Raw genomic sequence first — 24708 nt, 5'->3', positions numbered from 1 at the left:
CTATTGGCTATGCATCTCCCTGTTTATATGGGGAGATATGCAGCCAATCAGCGAGCAGTTTTAGGCTCACATAAAAAATGCAATTAGCCAAAAAACAGATTTTGATTGTTCATCAGCTAATTGCTTGTCCTTTTACATAGCCCAATGATTGGGCAAATGAATGTTTAGCTGAACGTCCTTTTTGGATAATCGGACCGTTTAAAAGATCCTTTACACTATGTTTACAACACTTCTGAGCCTTCCATCACATATATATTCTAGGTATATTCCCAGACATATACCTCAAACTGAAGGCTCTCACCTATGCCTCTTTATAGAAATATGTTGCTAATAGCCACCAATGTCAAAACTGTATACCATACAGTAGTATTTTTTGAAGTAGCCCACCGTATAGGAAAACTTAGTGATTCCCTGTACAGTTAAAAAAGTATGTTGGCCTAATATGGGCCAATAGGTGTTATAGAGGTTATAAGGGTGCTATTTACCATATCTGCCTAGGGAACTAATATACCTTGTCCCGGCTTTCAGGTCCTCTCTCCATCTATAACAGCATTTATTACATAGGTATTATTTAGTCCTCAAAAACCATCTTTGTTTAGTAAGGCAAAGAGAAAATATAATTAGTTTTCGAGGAAGATACCAAAAGTAGAGCTATGGTTCAATTGATACTAACCAAGTGTGTGTTACTAAATTCATAACGACAAATAATCATAGAACATTTCACCCAAAAATACAAAATATTTTAAAATGCAGTTGAGTTTACAATAAGTCTACTAACTGCCTTCTAGGACTAGCCTGTGGGGTCCTTTTAACAAACAAAAAAAAATCCCATCATCTGCTTGTTGTAAATTGGGCAATGTACAGATGGCCTAATCTAAAATAACATTTTCTTGTCACAGTTCCCTTTTCAACGAGTTTCTTAAGACAAAAAAAGTGTAAAACTTCAGTCCAGAAGGTTCTCCCTGCTCCCTGTGACATCTCAAGAATGGTATTTGTATGAATGACCAGAGGAAGCACCAACCTAATAAACTGTTGTAAAATATAGTATATACAATACTTCAAATCAATTGATGCTAAAATTCCGATATGTTACAGTATTAACCAGCTTTAAGGCTTCAGGATGTGTCATATTTTCTAAACCATAAGCACTTAGATTTACTTATTGCTTTGTGACATCCCTATTTACAGCAGTGAAAGCATGTGTTACTTAAACAATGTGGTTTGGATCTGGAGTTCTCATGGATCATCATGGAAATGTTTGCTTCAGCTACAGTGTCATTACTTTTACTAGTAACAGCTGCCGGAGCATCTCGCACGCTCGTGTATGATGACAAGCATTACATGTTTTATGCTCGGTAATACCGCAGATTGAGGCTTCAGCAAACGTTTCGTTGTCAACAAGTCAACCGAGTAAATAAAAAGTAAGCAAGATGCAAATATCCAAACAACTTGTGTAAATGAAAATAAGAGCATGATCAGGATGGTAATAATATGGTCAATAGTTCTTTAGCGATCTATGTAGCTTGTATACATACTGACTCTACAGTATTGTATCTTATAGCACATTATACTCTAGAATCGCATTGTCTTTTGGCTAATACACGCCTATCTCTTGTAGCAACCCCATTTGATGTGTCAATACACACTTTCTTACATTCTCACATGTGTGGTCATGCACCGTTCAACAACCTGCTTTAGTTTCAATAGTTTTATTAACATTTGGTAAACGTAGCAATACAGCATTTAGAGGAAGCAATCATCTACACCCCACAGGGCAACACCACTGGGGCAGATAGATAGAACAGGTGATAACAAAACGGATATGTTAAGCAATAAAGAAAATTACCATTGACAACCTGCCAACATTACATAGAAATAGAAACGTCACTCACCTGCCGATGACTCCGGTCTGCGCATGTGCCGGCTGCCCAACAGCCGGAACATGAAAGAGCCGGGGGCACGGGTGAGTACGCGCTGCTCTCTGCAGGAGCTTGGGTTGGGTCCTGCGGCGAGAATTCTCGCTGCCGGATCCGACCCGGCCGTCTGCAGGCGGCCATAGACATAATGTGCAGAATATTGGGGGTGACATAACAGATTGTCCATGGAAGCCAAGGGAAATCAAATGCATCCCTGGTGTCCGAATTTATGGCTCATATTTTTTCAAACAGCATAATAAGGGAAACCCTTCTTTTTAGCCTTCTCTACAGATAAATAATCTGATTTCCATTTGGAAGCAATGTGGATTTTCACAGCTAGAGCTATAAATTGAATCAATTTATGTGTCTTAAAATTGGTACCATGAAATCTGTCAGCCAGGAGTAGAACTGAGAGGCTGAATGAAAACTGCCTATCAAACAATGTAGGACCCGTTTCAAAAACATATGAACAACCGGACATCTCCACCACGTATGCACATGATTCTTTAGCGCATCACATCCATAAAAAAGAAGAAACTGGATACTCCCAGATACATGCAATGTAAATTGGCTTGGACATGGTATGGGTGATGGAGGACCTTCACCGCCGTTTCCATAAGAGAAACATGAGAACTACCTCTAGAAACCATCTCACAGCAGTAAGACCATCTGGCAAGGGATAAGCAGATATTAAGATCTACTTTCCAGGTTGACAGGCAAATCATCATTGGGAATCGTGAACTTCTTTACAATGTGAAACACGGAATGATCAATGTTTAAATGCAACGAGAAGCCAACGAGCTGACGATTTTTATGTTGGCTGAAACTGAACGCTCCGTCATTGGCTCGCATTTAAACTGAATGATTATCATTCCCTTTTATTTTTGGAATGATAATCGTTATGTTTAAAGCTCCACCCATAAAGGTTCAGCATGGCCTCCAGAGATCGTTGCCCATTGGGCAATGCGCGCTGATTTATAGTGTTTAATTAAGTTATGTACTAAGAGGCCTCCTAGTTTTCTTTTATAGTACATAGCTGTATTTTTAATTCTCCATCCTTTATATGCCCAAATAAAATAAAAAATGGTGCATTGAAAGTCTTCTGGAACAGGTATCGGTACTGGTATACTCAGGCATCTAAAAAGATATAACAGACGTAGTAATGTTACCATCTGTATAGCACTGATCCTACCTATCCAGGATAGGAAAGGGTTATTGAATTTCAATAATTCTGATGATAATTTCATAAATAGCGACGGTGGGAGTTCCACTTATATAGATAGTGTAAAGAAGCAGTCCAGCTCACACTTAAGTATGATATGTAGTGTGGTTTATGTTGGAAGTTGAAAAGGAGATTAATGAATTTTACCAAAGGAGGTGGGGGAATCAATAAATTCAATCTCAAACTTATCAAAATTTACATTGAGGCCAGAGAAAGTAAGCCAAGCATCCAATGTCGACATAAGATAATGAAATCAGAGATTGGGAGAGGGTCAGTAATAGGTCATAAGTGAAAAGGCTTACTTTATATTCAGGGTTGCCCCCCAATATAGGGATATATTGGTATTGGATCTGATAGCTGTTTTAAGAGGCTTAATGGCCAGTGCAAATAGTGCAGAAGACAAGGGGCAGCCCTTTCTAGTCCCCTATCTAATAGTTATGGGAGTAGCCATATCAGAGGGAATTTTGAGCACAGTTGTGGGCGAAGAATATAAGGACAATAAGTCTGAGAGAAAGGGTCCCCTGATCCTAATATATTCCAAGATAAGTGTTAAAAAGAGAGAGTATCAAAGACCTTATATCTATGATGATAGCATACAAAGACTCAAAGGAAGCCCCTATAAGCGTGATGGTGTAATAGAACTGTAGAACTCCTGGGGGTGAGAGTCAATAATACAGTATACTAGCACTGTTGACAGTAGATGGGTTAATCCCACAAAGAATATGGGTGGCAGTTCTCAAAGTGGATGAGGCATTTGTGCCACTTACTTTTGTATGCTCTCTGTGGAGGCTCAAGATGTTGAAGCCTGTGGAAAGCCTCTGAAAGCTGCTTCTGCAAGGCTGCCACGTGGTCAAGATTATGGCTGCCGTGTGGAGCAGCCTCTTCCAGCTGAACTGCTGGCACTTAACTCTGAACCAGGAGGCCAGTTCAGACCAGGAATTGAGTCGTTTGCTCAGCTGCTTGTGGAAACTCACTGGCGATGTGCCTTTCCACTGCACCTGTAGGACTGCAGCTTGGATAGGCTACCAGGAAAGGCTGAAAACTAGGAAGATTAGTAGGCCGTGTCGGGGAACACCCATTGTGGCCCCATTATCAATTTCAGGCACTGTCCTGAGTATGTCCCAGCAGCAGGGGCTGCTGGTGTAAGCGCTCAGGATGCGGATGCACCCCCAGTGCTCTCCAATGCCCCCCTAAATCAAGGCCTGATGCAGCTGCTCTGCTGCTAGGCCACATCCTTAGAGGACATTTATTTTTTTCCATGTTGCTAGCCACTGGATTGTGTGAAAGTAAAAATATACTGTAAAAAAAACATTTGCATAATTAACAGTGATTTGCGGTAATTAAAAAGTTTGTTTCATTAACTATATTATAAAAATTTGTATCTGGTTCCATTAAAATTTTCTATGCCTCATATAAAAGACGTTTAGGATTATCTTAATTACTTAATATGATTGTATTTCTCCATATCTACATTTAATAGGGGAGCTGACACCTTATTTGAATCTCTTTAATTTAAATTAGCAACTGAACCATTTTAGTTTGACTCAATTAAATTCATTCTATTGAATCATTTTAGTATTTTTCTGCAGTTCTCACTAACACACTATACAGATAAGAGGATGTAATGATGCCATAAAACATAGCAACAAATAAAAAACTTGGGCTGGAATGAAGAGAAGAGAAGTATGTGCTTAGTTGCTAGCTACCTTCTTAATAGAATTGCATCTGCGGAATGTAGAGTAGGAAAGTAAGATGAGCGAAACTGCGTACAATAAATGTATGTACTGCTACAGAGATTATCTACTAAAAATGGACATTATATGGAAGCTGTATACCGCTAAAGGAACCTTTGCACATAATTGAAAAAAATTGTCTATAGAGCAAATAGTCATAAAGAAATATTTAAAAATATACATATATACGCATAGATATTATACACGCGTATTACAAATGATCTTCCCAATCTAAAACTTTGATATCAATGAAAATAGAAAGTTTTATTGCAAAAGATCAAAAAATGGTTTCCACACCAGAGGTGTTCAATGTGAACCCCCTTTTTCACTTGAGGCTGTTTTTATGTTCTTGACAAACACGTTGTAGTGTATCCCGATTGACTGATGCAATGGCTTTTGCGATGCGTACTTGCAGATCATGCATGGTGGGTAGTAAGGGGGCATGTAGACTATCACTCCCCATGCATGGTGGGTGGTAAGGGTAGGATGTAAACTCTCTAACACTCCCCCAGAAAAAAAAATTACAAGGTGTAAGGTGTGGGGAACATGGAGGTTAAGGAAGATGTTCACTATCGTTATGACTTGCATGGTCAATCCATCTTATTGGTAGTCGTCTACTGAGCTCACTTGTGAACTCATTGCGCCCCATCCTATTGGAAGATGAAACCTGGGATTTGATGTTCCTGCTGCGGCAGAAGCCATGTTCAGGTACGAAATCCCTGGGATTGTTTCCTACAGGTTACAGCGCAAAACATATTCACCTAGACTCTCCACGTAGACATGTAACTGTTTCCTCCTGCAGATTCTGACATTACATTTGTTAGCTGTACCCGAAAGGTGGAAGGCGGCTTCATCACCAAATACTAAAGGTTCCATGAAAACATTGCGTTCAATTAGAGTTTGACCACTCTTACAGGAAGAACGTCGCCTAGCATTGTTGTTTGGTTTTAGGGCTGTAACAAATGCAGCCATTAGGGATAACATCTCAAACATTTGCGCAGAATCTTACACACAGTCAGCTGCAGGACGTCCAATTCTCTGCTCGCTCTAAGGGTGGATTTCTGAGGAGTTTGTGTGAAACTTGCACAGACACAATCCACTGTTTTCTTGCTTACTGGTGGACGGCCGGAAGATTTTCATTAACAGATGCAACTTTTTTTCCTTCAAAAAGTGGAGTACAACTTACGAATTATGTGCCCACTGGATGGATCTTCACCAAACTTTGTTCAAAACTGATGTTGCACACTAATAACAGACTGGTAGACGTGAAAATCAAGGACGTAAAATGCTCTCCTGTCTTCATTGGCAGCCATTGTGTCTCATATTGCCCAAGACGACTACAACAGAACTTTTGGCAAAACTGTCTAACAGTAAGACTGTCCTTGTTGCCCATAGCAACCAATCACAGCGCAGCTTTCATTTTACCTCAGCGGCTTGAGAAATGAAAAAATTGATTATACCTACCTGATAATCAGGTTTCCAGTAGTCTCCACGACAGCACCAATTGAGATTGCCTCCTCCTGATAGGACAGGAACAAACTGAGAGGTTAAAAGCTCCCCCCCTTCCCCACTTTCCTCAGTGGATTCTAACGAATTGCCGGGGTAGGAGCTCAACTTAAAAAAAATTTTTTTATTTTTTTTATTTTTTATTTTTTTTTAATAAAATTATATTATATATATATATGTTTCTTTATATTATATAGTTTCTTTTCTATCAATTTAGGGAGGGAAGGTACGGGTGCTGTCGTGGAGACTACTGGAAACCTGATTATCAGGTAGGTATAATCCATTTTTTCCCCCAGTCGTCTCCACGACAGCACCAATTGAGACGTACCAACTAAAGTTTCCCTAGGGTGGGATTGCTGCCGAGAGGACTTTGCGGCCGAAGGCCCTGTCCTTGTCCTGCTGCACTTTTACCCTATAGTGTTTAACAAACATGTGGGGTTTCTTCCAGGCTGCGGCTTTGCATATCTGCTCGACCGAAGCTGAGCTATGTTCGGCCCATGAGGATGCTACTGCCCTTGTAGAATGGGCTTTCAGAGCTAAAGGGATTTCCTTCCCGAGGGCCTTATAGGACTCTGATGGCCAGGTGGATCCACCTGGCTATGGAGCTTTTTGCTGCTTTGCTCCCTTTATTTGGGCCACTGAACTGGATGAACAAGTTGTCGTCCCGCTTCCAGTGGCTTGTCGCCTCTATGTAGCCTAGGACTGCTCTCCTAACGTCCAGGCAGTTGAGGGTTTTTTCTTCCTCGTTTTTAGGTTTACTAAAATTTGAGGGGATTATTATGTCCTGGGACCTATGAAAATGTGATCCTACTTTTGGCATAAACGCCGGGTCCGTTTTAAGTACTAATTCGGTGGCCGAGATTTTCAGGAACGGGTGGCGAATGGACAAGGCCTACAGCTCGCTAGCCCGTCTTGCGGAGGTGATGGCTACTAAGAAAATGGTCTTAATAGTAAGCATTTTTATGGGTAGTGCTTCGATCGGCTCGAATGGTACCGTTGTCATGGCCCCTAGGGCCCAGTTAAGGTTCCAGTCTGGAAAAAGATTTATGGGCCCAGGCCGTAATCTAGTTGCTGCTGCTAGGAACCTGTTGACCCATCTGTTGTCTGAGAACTTTGTGTCACATATGGCGCTAAGGGCTGTGACCTGGAACTTCAGGGTGCTTGGAGAGAGGCCCGTCTCTAGGCCCCTCTGCAAGAACTCTAAGATTAGAGGGATGTCTGGGATAGAATCCCCGCGATCCCTTCCCTGTCTCCATGAGGAGACCCTTCTCCAACTTTCTGGTAGATAAGGTGGGTAGTCTTTTTTCTGCTGGACATTAACGTTTCTACTCCTCTCTCTGAGAATCCCTTCTCTTTTGGTGAGGATTCCTCAAGAGCCATGCTGTTAAGTGGAGCCTGTCTAGGCTCAGATGGCTCAGTGGGCCCTGCGATAGAAGACCTGTCCAGGTAGGGAAGATGACTGGGTCCTGGACGCTCAGTTGCTACAAGACCGAACCAGCTTCTTTTGGCCCAGAAGGGGGTCACCAGGATTAGTGTGCATACCTGGGTTCTGAAATATTGTAAGACTCTGGGGATTAACGGTATAGGGGGGAAGGCGTACACCAGCCTCTTTTGTTCTTTGAGGTCATGGGCCCTGAAAGAACTGGTTCCCCACGTGCGCTCCCCATCCCCAGGCGCTTGCATCCGTTGTGATGCGAGTGGCTGGGTTTTGTGGCCAATGAACCCCTCTCCGCAGGTTCTCTGGGGATGCCCACCAACGCAGGCATGTTTTCGCCGCGCTTGGAATGTACATTCTTGTCCCTAGAGAGGACCGCTTTTTGTCCCACGTGGATAGGACTGAGGCTTGCAGGGCTCTGGTGTGAGCCTGGGCCCATGCCACTCCTGGAATGCCTGAAATCAAGCTTCCCAGGAGAGACCTGGCTTCCCGAATTGTGCATAATTGTCTCCGTAAAAAGGTTTTGACTAGCAGTCGGATTTTTTGTATTCTCTCCTCGGTTAGGCAGGAGCATTGCGATTCTGAGTCGAGCGTTATACCCAGAAACGTTTTCTGTTTGTCGGGATCTAGGCTGGATTTTTCCCAGTTTATGATCCGTCCCAAGGATTGGAGAAGTTCTAGCACTATCCTCAGGTGTTTTCGTTAGGAGTTCTCTGGACTCTGCTATTATTTGGACCGACTTCTTCCTCAGGTAGGCGGCTACCTCCGCCATAATTTTGGTGAAGATTCTGGGTGCTGAGGAGATCCCGAAGGGCAGGCATCTGAATTGTTGGTGCTCTATTCCTTTGCCCATATCCACTGCGAGCCTTAGGTATTTCCGGGACCCCTCGTGGATCGGTACGTGGAAATAAGCATCCTTTAAATCGATGGATAACCTGTAGGCTCCTTTGGGAATCAACTTTATCGTTGAGGAGATGGACTCCATCTTGAATTTTCTGTATCTGATGCAGGTGTTCAGAGGTTTCAGGTTCACTATCATCCGCTGTTTCCCACAGGGTTTCCTTGCTAGGAAAAGCCTGGAATAATGGCCCTGGGTCTCCTCGTTTTGCGGTACGGGGGATATTGCATTTAGTTGTTGCAGGTCCCCAACGGTTTGCCTTAGTAGGTGTAACTGTTTGGAGCCTCCCGTGATAATGAATTTTCTTCTGGGGAGGGACACCAGTTCTATCCGGTATTCCTGCTGTAAGATCTTTGGGATCCATGGGCCTTCGGAAATCGTGGCCCCTTGATCCACAAAGCCCTCCAGCCTTGCCCCTACGGGGATGGCGTCAGGGTCTCTGATTTGGCTCCCCCTGGTGGGGGTAAAAGAGGATATTCCTTCCTCTGCCCCCCTTGGGGTAACTCTAGCGGCCTGTCTTGCCCCTGCCTCGGTAGGTCTCTGGCTGTTGCCTTGGGGCCCGGAAGAAGGTCTTCCCTCTCTGTGGCATTTCTTCCGGGGTTTTTGGGGCGCATAGCTTATTTTTGACCAAGATTTCAGCCATAACACTCTTCTGGCTGAGTTAGACCGGGCTGTAGCTGTCGCCGAGAGTTTGACAGTTTCGGCCGCGGCGTCCGCTAGGAAATTTGTTGCCATACGCAGGATCGGAAGGGAATTTAGGATCTGTTCCCTCGGCGTCTTATTGGTTAGGTGTAGCTGTAGCTGTTCTAGCCGTACCCCCAGAGTTCGCGCCACACAAGTGGCTGCGATCCCTGGCCTAAGTCTGTTTGCCGCTGCCTCCCATGATTTCTTTAGAAGGCCCTCAGCTTTGCGATCCATGGGATCTTTTAACTGTGCGGCGTCCTCCACTCTTTTTGGATTATTTTGGTTATATTCTTGTGGACAGGGAAGGTATGCTTGCGCCTCTCCCCTAGTCCCCCAAATATCTCATCTTGTAGGGTACGTGGTTCTCTGGGCTCTTCCATTTTTAGTGTAGCCCTGACTGACTTAATCAATTCCATTAAGTCGTCCTGATGGAATAAGTATTTTTTATAGTCCTCCTAATCTGAGGACTCCTCGGCCGCCTGTTCCTCTTGCTCCGACCGATGGAACTCTCTGAGTCGGAAGTCTCGTCAGGAACATACGCCCTTTTCTGGCGTTTCGCTGGCGGCGCCAGCTGTGACGTTAGAAGAGGTAGATCAGCCCTTTCACCAGCTTCTTAACGTCCTCCTGATTCCTCTTTAACTAGCCTAGCTACGCATGCCTTGCATAGAGGCCTCTGGTACGTAGCTGGCAGTTTTATCCCGCAATCCGCGCATTTTCTGAGTTTTGTTCTGGGGGTGATGTCTTTTTATATCCCCCTGACAAATAAAGCATTTTTTGTGGGTAAATATGCAATTTTCCATACACAATACACTGGATATTTGCATTGTATTTTTGCGGGTACATATGCAATTTTCCATACACAATACACTGGATATTTGCATTGTATTTTTTGCGGGTAAATATGCAATTTTCCATACACAATACACTGGATATTGCATTGTATTTTTGCGGGTAAATATGCAATTTTCCATACACAATACACTGGATAATTGCATTGTATTTTTTGCCGCACTGGCTACTTACGGCCGCTGAGGCTGAGGTTTCAGCTGTCTCTGGGGCTGGAGCACTCATTACTATACCGGTGCTGCAGACACCCTGCGACCTGTAGTGCTGGTTTGTTCTGGCTTCTCTCAGGTTCCTATTTTTTTTTTTTTTTAATTTTCGTGCTCCTGCGCTAAGCCCCGCCCCCTCCGCTCCTGATGCAGATGCGATGACGTCATCGCGCTGGACACGTGATGCGGCGCCCCGCCCCCCCGCCGTCGGAGGGCTTCCTGGAGCGCCGCGCTGTAACTTCTGCAGGGAGGACGAGGGGGACTGAGGCTCCCGCTTTGTACCCCCCATGGGCCGCCGCGGGAGGAACCTGGCCCGGGGGTTACCACCCCATGTGGCGTCCCGGGAGTCGTCTGGCTGGGAAGGGAGGACAGGGTGAGCCACTGCCTTCCGATCCGCCTGTAAGTAATCCTGGCTGGTTTCTCCACCAGCTCCTCTCAGAGATCCTGCCTCCTGGCAGGACAGGAAGACACTGAGGAAAGTGGGGAAGGGGGGGAGCTTTTAACCTCTCAGTTTGTTCCTGTCCTATCAGGAGGAGGCAATCTCAATTGGTGCTGTCGTGGAGACGACTGGGGGAAATTTATGTATCTGAGTGTGATTAAACATGAGTTATGAGTGTTATAAATCAAGAAGATCATAATAATTGTAATAACCTTGTAGATAAAAATTTTAGAAAAGATTATATTTATGGCAGCATTTACTTATGAATTCATAAAAGTACAGAAATGGCTGGCAGAAGAAGGCTGTCATAAGGCCAATGTTCACATTATGTACACATTCCCATTGCAATCGATAGTAAAGCAATAAGCGTTACGAACACCAACTACTGCTGCAACTTGTAGGTTTCCAGAATTATTACTTATTCATGAGAAGTTTGGATCTCAGCATCAGACTGAGATCCTTTGGGTTACCAGAGGAAATTATTCCTTCTGTCTCTACAGAATATGCAAGCATACAAATTTAATTTGATTGTACACTTTATTGCCATTACACAAGCTGGACATATATATATATATATATATATATATATATACATATATATATGTATATATGTATATATGTATATATATATATATATATATATATCATCAGTATAATAGCTTATTCCATAAGAAATCGAGAGTAGTGGAAAGTGATTGAAATAAAGTTGCCTCCTGTTGGAAACTATCCACTTAACCCTTTTCAATCCATTTTTGGATTCAGGATTTCCTAGTGGGCTTTCTCTTTCTGCCATTATACAATAGCACCATCTGCTGGCTAGAGCCAGTACTGCGGTATGGGAGATGCTGGAGAGGCCCCCGACAACAGAGCGGCCAGTAATATACAGTAAGAATACCCTGCCGGACATCTTCTGACATCGGAGCTGTTTAACTTTCAATCAGAATGTCTTTAGACGTCAGACAGTGGATTGGAAAGGATTAATGACGGGCCCATTTTAGGCCATAATGACCAGCCAAGTTTTCAGTTGTTTCCACATCGCAATTCTACAGCCATAACTTTTAAATAGTTTCCCTGACATAGCTGTATGAGGACTTGTTTTTTTGCGCAATAAGTTGTATGTTTTAACCCTTTCCAATCCATTTATTTTTTCTCACCCATTCTCCCCAGCTCCAAATAAATTGGAGCTGGGGAGAATGGGTGAGAAAAAATACATTTTCTCTGCACCCTCTTGAACTGACAGAGTTCAGGAGGGTGCAGGAAGGGACCTGCTTACCTGTCCGGCATCTTCCGCATTCTCCTTCTGCCTCCCGGCTTGGCGATCATGTGACCGCTGGGGTCAGGTGGCACCTAGCGGTCACATGATCGCCGAGGCGGGAGGCAGAAGGGAGAATGCGGAAGATGCCGGACAGGTAAGCAGGCCCCCCCTACGGTGCAGGCGCCCGGCTCGGCGTTCATGTGACCGCCGAGGGTCAGGTAACACCGGCGGTCACATGATCGCCAGCCGGAATCTATGCATTGCATAGCGCTAATTGAGCGCTATGTAATGTGTAAAGGAGAAGGCAGAAAGGGTTAAAAACCCTTTCTGCCTTCTCCTCGGTTGTCCTCGATGAGGACCAGGAGTGTATCTTGCACCCGATGTGTCTGACAATCGGGTGCAGATCCACTCCTGCACTGCAGTGTCGGGCCTGCCCCGACATCGGAGCTGTGGAGGGAAATTATGATGTCGGGGCAGGCCCGACATTGGACTGGAAAGGGTTAATGGCATTATTTTGGGGTACATATAATGTATTTTATAACTTTTATTAATTTTGGGAGGTAAATATTTTCTTTCATTTCATTTTTCCAATGTTCAGCATGTGGAATAAATAATGTGAAAACATTATTCTCTGGATCACCACAATTCTAGCAATACCAAGTTTATGCAGTTTTTTATGTATTGCTATTTTTGTACATTAAAACACTTTTTAAAAAAAACATTTATTTATGTGTTGCCACATTCCAAAAGCCATAGCATTTAAATTTGTCTTTTAATTGACTTCTGTGGGGGCTTTTTTGCAGAATAAGCTCGGGTCTTCATCGATCCCATTTTTGGAAACATAAAACATTTTAATCACAGTTTTATTCCATTTTTTCTACAGGCCAGATTAACAAAATCTGCAATTCTGGCAATGTTTTCTAGCATTCATCATGTGGTATAAATAATATGTTAATTTAATCCTGCGAGTCAGTACATTTACATCAATACCAAAGTTATGTAGATCTTCCTAATGTTTTGTTAATGTTTACCGCTTACAAAAAATATATATATTTTCTATCACCACATTCATAGACACTTAACACTTTTTTTTTGCCAGTGAGGGTTATTTTTTTGGGAGGGTCAAGTTGCTTTTGCTCTCCAAATTTTGAGCCCCATAACTTTCTTATTTTTCCATCATTGGGGCTGTGTGAGGGCTTGTTATTGTGAGGCGAACCATAGTTCTTATTGCTACCATTACTGTTCCATGCTATAAGCTGTGCAATCTGCACATGATAGACTATGCTGTTTTAATCCTTTCCTTTAAAACATTGGCTATCATTTGTAGATATATGCAACTTTTTGATCACTAGTTATTGAATTTTGTTTTTATTTGTGGGGGGTAATGTGACAAAAAATGCAATTTTGGCATTGTGGTTTTTTTTTACGATATTGACTGTGTGATGTGATACTTAAAGAGGTTGTCCGAGTTGTACCATTTCGGTACAATCAATTCTCAATTGAGTAATATAGCAAATTGACATATACTCACCTCTCCACTTTGGTGCTCAGATCCTCCGCTGCAGTCGCTGTTTACAACCGCAGTCCCAGTGGTTTACAGGACATTACAAGGCCTGTTTCCAATAACACAGCTCACATTTTTTGAGCACTATCCATCTTTCGTTTAAAAGAAAATTTAAAAATGTAAAAAAAAAACATGTTTGGTATCTACACATTTAACAGCCCAGACAATTAATTGAACACACTTTTTATCCTGCATGGCAAACACTATAAAAACAAAAGCGAAAAAACTGAGCCAAAATACTTCTTTTGTTTATTTCTACTTCCAAAAAAACACAATAAGGGCTTATTTACACGAGCGTCGATTTCATGGCTGGCCGATATACGCTTCCATGTAAGCAGTTCTCCCCTTTCCTCCCCCTCACGGCTCTCTGCCTCTCTCCTCCACTCTGGCATTGCAATGGGAGGGGGCAGAAAGGGGCGGAGCTAAGCTCCGCTCTGTCCGACCCACTCCCATTGCTGGCTAAGAACAATGGGAGGGGCTTAGCTCCGCCCCCATCCAACCCACTCCCATTGCAAACCGCTCGTGGGGAAGGAGAGGCAGAGAGCCAGTGAGAGGGAGAGAAGGGGGAGACTGCTCAGATGGAAGCGTATATTGGCCGGCCATAAAAAACGCCGGCTGATATACGCTCGTGTAAATAAGCCCTAAGAGTGATTAAAAAATCCAAATGTACCACCAAAAATAGTACCAATAAAACTACAGCTCATCACACAATAACAAGCCCTCACAGAGCTGGAAAGATTGATAAAACATTTATAATGATTAATAAAATTATACAATACATTGTATGTGCCAGAAAAAAACTGATACCACTAAAAAGTACAACTTGTTATGCAAAAAACAAGCCCTCATATGGCTATGTCAATGGAAAAAGAAAAAACATTATGGCTTTTGAAAAGTGGAGATCAAAATCCCCCTAAAAAACACTGCATCCTAAGGCCGGCCTCACACAGCCTAGAAAATCATGTGAGATTTGTGCATTGTGAGACACACAAATTTGGCATGAATATGAACCCCATTCTTTTGAATGGGGTCATACACATGAGCAATGTTTTCCCATATCACATTGCACTGTGATGGTAATGTGGGAAACAAATTGCAGCATGTCCAATCTTTGGGCGTGTCATCGCATCTCCCATTGTCTTCTTCTAGGCACGAGGTGCCATGTGATGCGAGGTTTCCCCATTGAAAACAGAGGGAAAAACTCAGCGATCGCTACTTCCTCAAAGTGATGCAATGCGGTTTTGACATAAAAACACCTCACCTCACGTGGGGTAAATCGCATGTTGGCAAGTGCGATATAGGACCATGACTCACAGCCTGATATCGCATTTGCCTGTGTGAACTTAGGTCGAAAATAGGCCATCACTAAGAGGTTAAGCACTAGCTTATTAGTGGGATGAAGGCTGACGAGGACTTACAGAACGGTCCCTCCTTACATGGGTTAGCACTGACTGTATGTGGAAGCTGTCAAGCGATCATGATTAGCATCAGCTCCAATTGCAGCCGTTTGTGGTGGGTATCAGCTTTTTCAAACATCGTTTGTGGTGGGTATCAGCTTTTTCAAACAATCAGCAACCACACCAGCTATGCAGTAGGCTTAGCTCCAGAGCCCACTTCATACCCGACCTGAACCTCTTTGGGTATATGTATGTCACAAAGGGAGGACTGGCTAAGCTATAAATTGTCAGTATTAATATTATGGTGATAATTACAAGGCATTTCCAAAAGCTGGTGCACATAATAACCCCCCTCTGAAAAGTGAACATGATACTAAAAAAGTGATCAGATTAGTAAAAAAAAAACTGGAAAAAGGATAAAAAGAAGGAAACTGGGTAATGAGAAAGTGCAAATATTTAGTTATTCAAACAAATAGTGAACAGAAAAGCAAGTAAAGTCGAGGTTCTCAGCACTAAATCTACTGGATATAAAATAAGCTCTCCGACTCTGGGATGCCGCCTTGTCTTGTTGTCCTTCTGTGATATATATTTTCACAAACATATAAAGATGAAAGATTTATTCATCTTTTACATTGCCTCGGTGACTTGTAGTCTAGCCCTGGAGCAACATAATTTGAGGTTTTCAGAAATGAGAAGGTCACAAGTGAATGAAGAAAGGAACAGACAATTTCAAAGCTGGTTGGTGTTCCTGAAAGCTTTACCCTGTGTTTGCTGGGCTGCTCTGCCTCACTCTACAGAATAACGCTTGACAGGTCTTACGATAACTTCAGAACAGCAAGGCGGCAACGCTTCAGAAGAATGTGCTAGTATCCTATTATTTTTCTGGTTATAGAGTATTAGATCTCTGCTGAATAAATCATGTTAATAAATCTATTCGTCCAGCAAACGTCTGGCGAGTTCTCTGAGAGAAAATGGACATTGTTCATATTTCCTGACCCAACGTTCCAGTTCGTCCCAAAGATGTCCAACAGGGTTCAGGTCGGGACTCTGTGTAGACCAGTCCAATTGTAGAACATCCATATCTTTAAACCAATATAAAATAGTGTTAGATTTGTAACCAGGCACATTGTCTTGTTGAAAGTATTGCTGACCATTTTCAGAGTAGTGCCCCATTGTGGGCAGCACATTATTGTCTAGAAGGTCAAGGTACACCTCCGTGTTCATGGTTCTTGCCACTACAACCAACATATGCAGACCATAACGGAATCTCCACCGTACTTAAGTGTTGGCACAACACACTCAGGCAAAAGGCACATGCGATTTGAAGATGGAGTAGCGTGACTTGTTACTCCATAGACCATTCTTCCTTTCCTCAACTGTCCACTGATGATTCTCTTTGCACCATAGTAGATGGGGCGAGGCATCTTCTTAAAGAGAACTCGCCAGACATTTGCAGGATGAATGGAGAGAAATACCAGTTGAAATGTATCGGATGTTAGTGGAAAGTATGTCACAGAGATAGAGATGAGCCAACCTACTCGTTTCGAGTAATTACTCGATCGAGCACCGCGATTTTCGAGTACTTCCGTACTCGGGTGAAAAGATTCGTGGGGCACCGGGGGGCGGGGGGAGGCGTGGCGGAGCAGGGGGTAGCAGCGGGGAACAGGGGGAGCCCTCTCTCTCTCCCTCTCCCCCCCACTCCCCGCTGCAACCCCCCACTCACCCACGGCGCCCCCCGAATCTTTTCACCCGAGTACGGAAGTACTCGAAAATCGTGGCGCTCGGGCGAAAAAGGGGCGTGGCCGAGTAGGTTTGCTCATCTCTACACAGAAAGTATCTAATGTCATTATGGCTAACTAAGTATTAACATATAGAAATACTACTTTCAGCTCTTGGTGTCCCATTTCTGTTAGTAGGATAGTGTATAAAGCACAAGTATTTTGAGGCTCCAAAAGGACACAACTGCTGGTGGCCTTATAACTAAGTGTATGTTAGTTTTTCAAATACATAGAAAATGGCCTGCTATACATAAAAGCTGGAGGTAAAGGTGCACCCAAAACATGATAAGACTGACAACTATTGGTCAACTGAGAGGTAAAGCAGTAGAAACCATTGATTCTCTCACTTAGAGAGAGTGACAAAAACGAATGCAGCCATAATAGTAGCAACTGAAACACACTCTTTTGTTAGGATTGCACACAATTACTAATTGCACTTAAATTACTAATCTTATACCTATTTAAGCTTTAGTGTGCTTTCACACAGGTTGAATATGCTGTTAAATTCCAAAAACGCCCAGCATTTATACTACAGTCCGTGTAGACAATATTTAGAAAAATCTGTCCACGTGGCACGGAAACATTGTGCAGCATATTTGAAAACTCTAAATCCCCAGCATGTCAATTTATGCTGTAGAGTTTGACAGAAGGTGTCAACCTTTATAATGCAAAGGTTGGAACTCACAGCAATTTCGTACCAAAATCCACACCCTGCAAGTGCAGATTTGGCCAGTGCGGATTAGCTGCCTATTCGCTGCTGATTTTCCACTGCAGAAAGCCTGCAGCAAAAAAAGCCTTTGTGAAGGCACCCCTAGGGTGCGGATCTAGTAAAATAGTGCTGATGTTGTTGCATTTTTCACAGAATGTTTTGCAGAACGTTTTGCAAATTTTTTTCATTTTTTTCCCGCAGACTTTAATTGCGGAATTACATCTCCTGTAGGTTAGAAATCCGCAACAACAATTCCACAAGACGTCCTTAATTCCACAGCAGAAAGCTTTTCTGCTGCGGAATTTAATCTTGCAGTTTTGAGGTAAAGACAGATGTTAAATTCAAGCCCCATAGGGATAACATTGTGATGCAGAAATTTCCATGCGGACTAAAGCCTTCTATCCATGCCCATTTCAGTAAAATGCGGTGGGTCTTCCCGCAACATTTTATCGATGTTTGTATACAGCAGGTCTGCCAGCAGAGAGCAGGCAGAAATTAGGTATGGCTGTGAGTACACAGCGCTGCCCACGTATCACACGCACAGGGTCATGCGCAGGCTGACTCTTTTTTTTTAATTCCTGCTCTGTTTCAGAGTGGGCTTGCATATGAAAACGCTGTCAATACGTAATGTATTACATATGGACAGAGTTACATATGTTGCCTATACAAATGTAAAGGGCTAACACTGCGTAGTATGCAGAAAAATAGAGCATGCTGCGATCTATTTCTCATGTGTATCAATACGAAGTGTCTACACACACATTTGCATGGATCAATGAAAGTCCATTGACTTTTATTGACTCCATTCCCCACGTATCACATGGCCTTGCAACGCTCGCGTAATACGCAGTGAAAAAACGCCCGTGGACATGAGCCCTAATTCTGTCCTGTGTGAAAGCACCCTCAGGGTATGTTCACACAACAGATTTTTGCCACAGAATTGAACACAGAATCCATACTGATTCTACATGTGCAAAAAAAGTAGTGACATGTCACTTCTTGACACAGATTAGGGCTTCTTCAGACGGACATATTTGCGTGAGCAAAATTTGCATGCACAATACTCAAAGAATTGAACTAATTGATTTTAATGAATTGATTCTTATTTCTCTTTTTTGCATGCACATTTTGTACATATAGAAAAGAATGCAGCATGCTCTATTTTTGTGCGCATTTCTGTGCCAAGCATCCCAATAGAAGTCTATGGGAGGTACACAAAAGCACAATATGCTGTGTAATTCCGTGGAAAAAAGAACACATCTGGAACTCATTGGGCTAAATAGACTTTTAAATCATGGCAGGGGGTGTTCCACGCCCAAATAAACATGCTCTGCATGCACAAAAAGTATCGTAAAATGCGTTAATGGACACAGAAATCTACTTAGTTCATATGTTGTACTGAAGCATGCACAATTGCGCATACGTCTGTGTGAAAAAGCCCTTACACGTAGTCTGCACACATAATCTACATCAGGCCTATTGAAAAGGCCTAAATCCACATAGCAATGACAGAAACCTGCAGCTCAGCTCCGGATTTCTGCTGTGGTTTTTAGAAGCTGAACCCACACAGAAAAATCCATATTGGATCCCACAGTGTGAACATCCCCTATCTGTATGCTCTAAGGTGAACAGATAATATCAGCCGGACAGATGGAACGTCGCCAGAATCACATATTTCTCCAGGACTCAGGTTTTTGCCCAAACCAACACATTCTCAAAAATATCCATTGACTCAACAGGTGTATCAATAAGACAAGAACTCTGAATGCCTGTATATAAATGCTATAAATTAGTTAATTACTGTAATAATACAAGCATTCAAAATGGCGGCTAATATCTACGAATCAGGCTGTTACATTGAAAAGGTAATGCGCTCAACCATTGTATAGACAAGAATACTTCTGTAGAATGAAATAAAGTAACTCAGCATGATGTCACAGTAACATCAGCCAAATGTCTTGAAGTCTACCACCCAGAACCATATTTGAAAATCTATGTAAAGTGTAAATCAGTTTTTCCCATTGTGGGATGACAGATTGATTCACACTTGGGGTTTGTTTCTATAATGTGTGCTGTAAGAATCCATCATATGTGTTGTGGCAGTCTGGATTATATACAAAAATACTAGAACCAGACAGAAATAGTGGCAGCAGCTGCAAACAGACAAAATACTAAAAATGAAGAGCTTCTTTATACTAATATTTAACTTGAGCTCAAGTTTACCATTTCCTGGTCAATCCACATCTAGAGCCGTTCACACAGCCGGGGGGTGGAGTGTTTTTACATCCAAACTCAACCACTCATGTTCCGGTTAAATAGAGGATGAAACATTTGTGATAGTTCATGTATGTTGTCAACATAATACTATGGATGCCAATCAATACCAAGAAGAACTAACACTGATGTCAATATATATCGTAAATGTTCAGGTTACGTGTGATATAATGTTACAGTCCAGAATCAAGAATCCGTCTATCCAGAATCAAATCCACCAAAATCAATGGCTAACCATTCAATTAATGCCATGGAATGCTTCATTTTTTACATTGATGTTGCACTGGTAAAAACAGCTGATAATTGAAAAATTCAAGCAATTTGGAGTAGCTTTATTTGGGTAATTAGCAATATAATTGGGTGACATATTTCTGACGAGAGACAACCAAAAATTCAGATGTTTACTGCCATAGTGGAAGAAAATATTGCCAGTATTTTAGTACTTGAGTAAGGTAATAGAGAACACCGGCACTGGACCAATTGGGGGTTTAAAAGTTGACTGTGACATTTTTCTGAATGATATCACATATGCAATCAGTAATTTCATTTTTTTTAATTGCAGAAACCCCTTTTAAAGCAAACATCCATCAAGAAGACATGAAGACAAAAACATATATATATATATTTTTTTTTAACTAACTTGATTGTAAGGGTATGGATTCCATGCCAAAATCCACTATAAACCCGCATGTTTTTCATATCACATTGCTTTGCATGGGAGTTCATATGGCATTAATTTTTCTGCCCTACAACCAGGAAATGGGCCACTGTTATGAGAAATTCTCACCTCATCTCACCTGTATGGCTGCTGGCTCTCCAATAACATGGAAGATGTACACAATGGCCTCCATAATAGATATGGTGGACATTTTTGTATCAGATTTTGCCACAAATTCCTTCCTATATATTGAGTTGCAAATCAGTGGCAATTTTGACACATCTGAACATACCAGAATGCTGTGCACTTATATTCTGCTCACTCCTGACGTTTGCTGGGCAGCTAACTAAGTTCATGCAGATAATTGAAAAAAGTATTACTATTTTTCTTTGGGGGGGGGGTTCAGGTTTCCATTAGGCCAGTTTCACATGGAATTACAATTGTAGGTCATCAGTAATTCATCATTGCTTCATGTGCATTTGCCTCCGTATTTGCTGTCATTATTTTTTTTTCTACTGGGCAAATACAGATAATGCCAATGCAGGCAAATCCAAAAGCAAAACAGACAAAAGTAGTGCTTGCTGTATTTTTAAAACAAAACAGTGAAAAATATGGTCAGGTCAACACATGCATAGATTTTCATTACCTCCGATTTACGGTCTACAAAACGCAGACCGAATAGGAAGCGGCCTTAAGTGTAGCTTCCCAATCACCTCTGAAAACAAAGCAATCTTTTTTTTGGGCCATCAAGTCCTTTGGATAATATTGATCACTGATTCCAGATTTAAACACTCTATGATGTCCTCTATATAGGAGTGCCATCGGGTAAAATAATGTACAATATTGACTTCAATGTATAACATGTCATCTGTATGCATATTAACTGTATCAAATTGTAGGAAGAACTGTCACCAAGAATTATACATCGGGCCTCATGCATTATAAGTGTCTCAACACAACCAATAAAGATGCTTCTCCAAACATTTTTAGGCATGAGACCCATTATTTGCTTATCCATATTAAACAACACTTTAAATGTACATGGAAGAAATAATTTTCGGCATACCTTGAAATTGTTCCTAAAAACACCTTATCCTGGCCTGCTGCAGGGCTGTGGACCACTGGAAAGCCGTTGTGACTTGTGTTATTGAGCAGCTGAGCCAACGAGGAGACACTTTCCTGTAGGTGGACAGTTGTACAAGGCTGCATGGCATCACTAGCTGTGTACAGTTCCAAGTCTACCCTAAAAGTATTAACCAAGAGGATAATTGTTAGAACAATAAAGAGGTAAGAAGATACTCCAAGTATTTGTTGTGTCAGTTTAGAGCATTTGGCTTATAATACCTTTAAAACAAATTTGTCATCAGAAAATGACCTATTTTATAAATTAAGTTTTTATGTTAAATAATTTTTTTAGAATCATTGGTGATTTTTTTTTTCTTAATTTTCAATGCCACAGTCTATATCCTAAAAAAATCCTAATATCCTGCAATTTTCACACTGAGCAGTAAGGCTAATAGTCTGACAGTTCGTGTTCGATTTTGTAAAATCGTTGCACATTGTTTGTTGTGTTCATCAGTTATCCAAGTTTACATTTTCTTAAACTATAATTATTCATCTGTAGAATGCAAGTTTCGGAATTCAAGCAATATAATTTACAGAAATGTTACACAAGTTCTTCAACATCAACCTATAGTATGTTGCATAATAGCCCATCTACACCCCCCTGGAACTACAATAATAGTCCAACCATTGTTTGTGGATTGTTTAAAAGGAACCTGTCACCTTAGAACAGCATTATAAACTAAAGGCCCATTTACATTCAAAGATAATCTTTCAAACGATTGAAAGTTTTAGCTATCATTTTGCATAAAGTGTCAATGGACACTAACGTCCATTAACACCTTATCATCTTCATTTGGATGTAAAAAGGCTTCCGGGAGCTGTTTGCAGAACCCAGCATGTGAGCTGAGCTGCATTGTTCTCGTTGGGGCTGCCTACAGAATACAATGTAATCTCCGAGCTCTCGCAGAGAACACATCAGCTGTCTACTGAGAGATACTTCAGCTCTCTGCAGCTGAACGGTGGATTTTAAGCTCACCTTAAAATCACTGTTCAGACGAAAAGTGCACGATGGCCGCATTTACATTCATAATCATCACTCAAGATAATCATTGCATGTAAATGGGCCTTAAAGGGGTTGTCCCGCGGCAGCAAGTGGGTCTATACACTTCTGTATGGCCATATTAATGCACTTTGTAATGTACATTGTGCATTAATTATGAGCCATACAGAAGTTATCAAAAGTTTTATACTTACCTGCTCCGTTGCTAGCGTCCTCGTCTCCATGGTGCCGACTAATTTTCGGCCTCCGATGGCCAAATTAGCCGCGCTTGCGCAGTCCGGGTCTTCTGCTGTATTCAATGGAGCCGCTCGTGCAGAATGCCGGCTCCGTGTAGCTCCGCCCCATCACGTGCCGATTCCAGCCAATCAGGAGGCTGGAATCGGCAATGGACCGCACAGAAGAGCTGCGGTCCACGGAGGGAGCAGACCCCGGCGGCCATCTTCAGCAGGTGAGTATGAAGACGCCGGACCGCCGGGATTCAGGTAAGCACTCTCCGGTTTGTTTTTTTAACCCCTGCATCGGGGTTGTCTCGCACCGAACGGGGGGGGGGGGGTTAAAAAAAAAACAAAAACCCGTTTCGGTGCGGGACAACCCCTTTAAGTTATGGTGCTGTTCGCAGAGGTAACAGGAAGCCTGGTGGTATATTTTTTAGACTCACCCGCTCCCTCGTTCCTGCTGGTGAAGTCTGCATGTGGTCCGAAAATCTGAATTTTTCAAACCACTGTACGCTCGCCCTCAAAATAAATGTTATGTAAACTATTATGAACGGGGTAGTAGTGTTTTTACTATGGACATTGTAAGGCACTATTCATTTGGACACTTTGTAATGCTTTGGATATGGGTGCTGTGTGACAAAACTGATGTGAGTATTGTATGGTAATAGCACTCTTCCCATAGGCACTATTTTTGCTGCACTTTTCATATGGGCACAGTATGGTAGAATTAATATGGACATTGTATACGGTGGCACTTTTCAAATTTGGGTACTGCATGTCACTGTTTACATTAACACCGTGTAGCACTTTTCATATGGCCAATGTATGACACTATTCATATGGGCACTTTGTAACAAATTTCAAAAACAACTTCTTCCTTTCTTGGCCAAGCAATATGCCATGGTCTCCCACAAATTTCTTCCCTATTCATTATGGTTTTAGACCTTCCACAAATATTCTAATAAATAGTTAGATACTTTCAACAACTTTCCTACAGTACATTTACTAGTCTGGTGTTCGCCTCATATACTTTTTCATAATGGAGACAACAAAGTTGCTTCATCCAGGTCAATATTGAAACCTCAGTCAAAGGAATAGTTATCAGCACAAAAGCTTTCTTGGTGAATAACTAAATCTGCAAATGTCTCCAGGAAATGGAAGAAAAGATTACTTATCATTCATATCTCCATAGTGCATAGCACTTTCACCTCGACGGCTCTAAGATGCCTTGGCAATACTATTAACAACAGTGTCTCGGTATAATGTGCATTCAGTCACAAAGAATAGGGTGACAATTGGCATGGCATTATTCACCCTAGACTGCAGGATCATTTCCCAAAATGTTTTTGGTTCAATAAATTTAAAAAATATCAAACAAGTTGTATAATATATGAGGCAACCTAATTACAGGCTATGGATACCCATGGCAATTATTTACTTACATGTATTTTGGGATAAAATCATTTTTGCAGTAGTTTCATTAAATGTTTTGCACCATCTGGCTTCTGCAGCTTCCATATATTACTGTATAGAGTAGTTACAAATTTGACTTTCCTTTCAGATCTGTCAGTGTGCTGGACTGTTGGTTTAGGGGCCTTTCACATGGGCCACAATCATCACACAGGATGCAACCAAATCCATAGCAGTGCAATTCTACGCCAAAATCCGCAAGACTAACTGCTGATTTGCTGCAGAATTGCAGGCAGGTTTTAAGCCATTTTCAATTGGTGTTGGACTTTATCACCTCTTTTCTATACCATCCATAGCTTTAATATAATCATGTTATCCAATGTACTCATACAGAAGAAAAAAATCCAGCGAGGTTGGCATGGTTATTCGCTGTTATCT

At 41.9% G+C, this 24708-nt stretch overlaps 1 protein-coding gene across 1 annotated transcript in view; it reads right to left on the bottom strand.

The window, feature by feature from the left end:
- The window catches only part of LOC136578224 (chloride channel protein C-like), a 211417-nt gene that overhangs the window by 65080 nt on the left and 121629 nt on the right, over positions 1-24708 (bottom strand). Inside the window, exon 15 of the mRNA XM_066578074.1 lies at positions 21587-21763. Coding sequence (XP_066434171.1) covers positions 21587-21763 — 177 coding nt within the window. The remainder of the gene's footprint in view (positions 1-21586; positions 21764-24708) is intronic.

The sequence above is a fragment of the Eleutherodactylus coqui genome, chromosome 9 (genome assembly GCF_035609145.1).
Source record: "Eleutherodactylus coqui strain aEleCoq1 chromosome 9, aEleCoq1.hap1, whole genome shotgun sequence".
Classification (NCBI taxonomy): domain Eukaryota; kingdom Metazoa; phylum Chordata; class Amphibia; order Anura; family Eleutherodactylidae; genus Eleutherodactylus; species Eleutherodactylus coqui.
This window is presented reverse-complemented; position numbering and strand designations above follow the sequence as displayed.